Source organism: Glycine soja, chromosome 1 (genome assembly GCF_004193775.1).
Source record: "Glycine soja cultivar W05 chromosome 1, ASM419377v2, whole genome shotgun sequence".
NCBI classification, from domain to species: Eukaryota; Viridiplantae; Streptophyta; class Magnoliopsida; order Fabales; family Fabaceae; genus Glycine; species Glycine soja.
The window spans coordinates 47,670,429-47,671,538 of record NC_041002.1 but is presented as its reverse complement, the minus strand read 5'-3'; the positions used below and the strand labels follow the sequence as shown (position 1 = coordinate 47,671,538).

The 1,110-nt window shown below is 40.1% G+C and overlaps 1 protein-coding gene across 1 annotated transcript; it reads right to left on the bottom strand.

Annotated features, from left to right (window-relative positions):
- Positions 1–278: 278 nt before the first annotated feature.
- LOC114388882 lies at positions 279–740 on the bottom strand. The gene has a single exon (XM_028349454.1). The coding sequence runs from the start codon at positions 738–740 to the stop codon at positions 279–281; it is 462 nt and encodes a 153-aa protein (XP_028205255.1).
- Positions 741–1,110: the final 370 nt, after the last annotated feature.

The following is a 1,110-nucleotide window of genomic DNA, read 5'->3' as shown; positions in this document are numbered from 1 at the left end:
CTTATCCCCACTCATATGATTGTTGCAAGATGTGTCTAAGTACCATAAACTTTTACTTGATTCCTTTTCTTCTTGATAAGAGGTTGGAAGGCACACTTCTTCTTCTTCTTCTTCTGTTTCAGCAAAGTTAGATTTTTCCCCATGCTCCTTGGAAAAATTGGTCCTACACTCTGATTTGTAATGGCCCAATCGGTGACATCTAAAACATTAATGTTAGACTTGTCTGCTGACTTGTAGTTAGTTGTCTGATGGCTCCATCTTCCTCTTTCTTTTTCTTGTTATTGGTGCTGATTTCCTCTATAGTTGCTTCTGCCACGGCCTTGACCCCTTCCTCTGCCTATACCTTTACCCCTTCCTCTACCTATGGAATGAGTGTTGGTAGAAGCCTTCAAAGCTTGCTCTTCTGCTGTCAAATTTGAACTTCGGTTCATCTTCTGCTCATGTACTAACAAGGAACTTTGCAATTCATCAAGGGAAAGTGCATCTAAATCTTTGGATTCTTCAATTGCACAGACAACATAGTCAAATGTTGGTGTTAGGGATTGCAAAATCTTTTCTACAATGGTGACATCTTTCATCTTCTCTCCATGGAATCGCATCCTGGTGCTTATCTCCATTGTTCTTGCAAAATAACTAAAAACATATTCACCATCCTTCATTGCTAATGTCTCAAAATCTCTTCTTAAGGCTTGAAGCTGTGCACGCTTCACTCTAGTAGAACCTTGATACTTTTTCTTCATAGAATCCCAAATGTCCTTGGAAGTTTCTTTGCAAAGAATAGTTTCCAGGATGGGGCGATCGATGGCCTAGAAGAGATAATTTTTTGCCTTTAGATCCTTCAGCCTTCTAGCCTCCAAGTCTACTTTCTGAGGTTTTGTCAAACTTGCGCCTTCTTCTGGCTCTTGAATTCTAGATTCAATGATAGGCCAATACTCCTTTGACTGGAGAAAGTTCTCCATTAGCATGCTCCAATGGTCATAGTGACCATCAAATCGTGGAATGGCTACTTGCACAAAGTTGGAATCTGTAGCCTTGGTTATGGGGAAGAGATTTATTTGATGCAATATGTAGTTTTTAAACCTCACGTGTCTCACTCACAAGATCGAAACC

Bases quoted from the DNA above. Each gene is read 5' to 3' on its own strand.
- LOC114388882 (XM_028349454.1), bottom strand. From the start codon at position 740: ATGAAGAAAAAGTATCAAGGTTCTACTAGAGTGAAGCGTGCACAGCTT.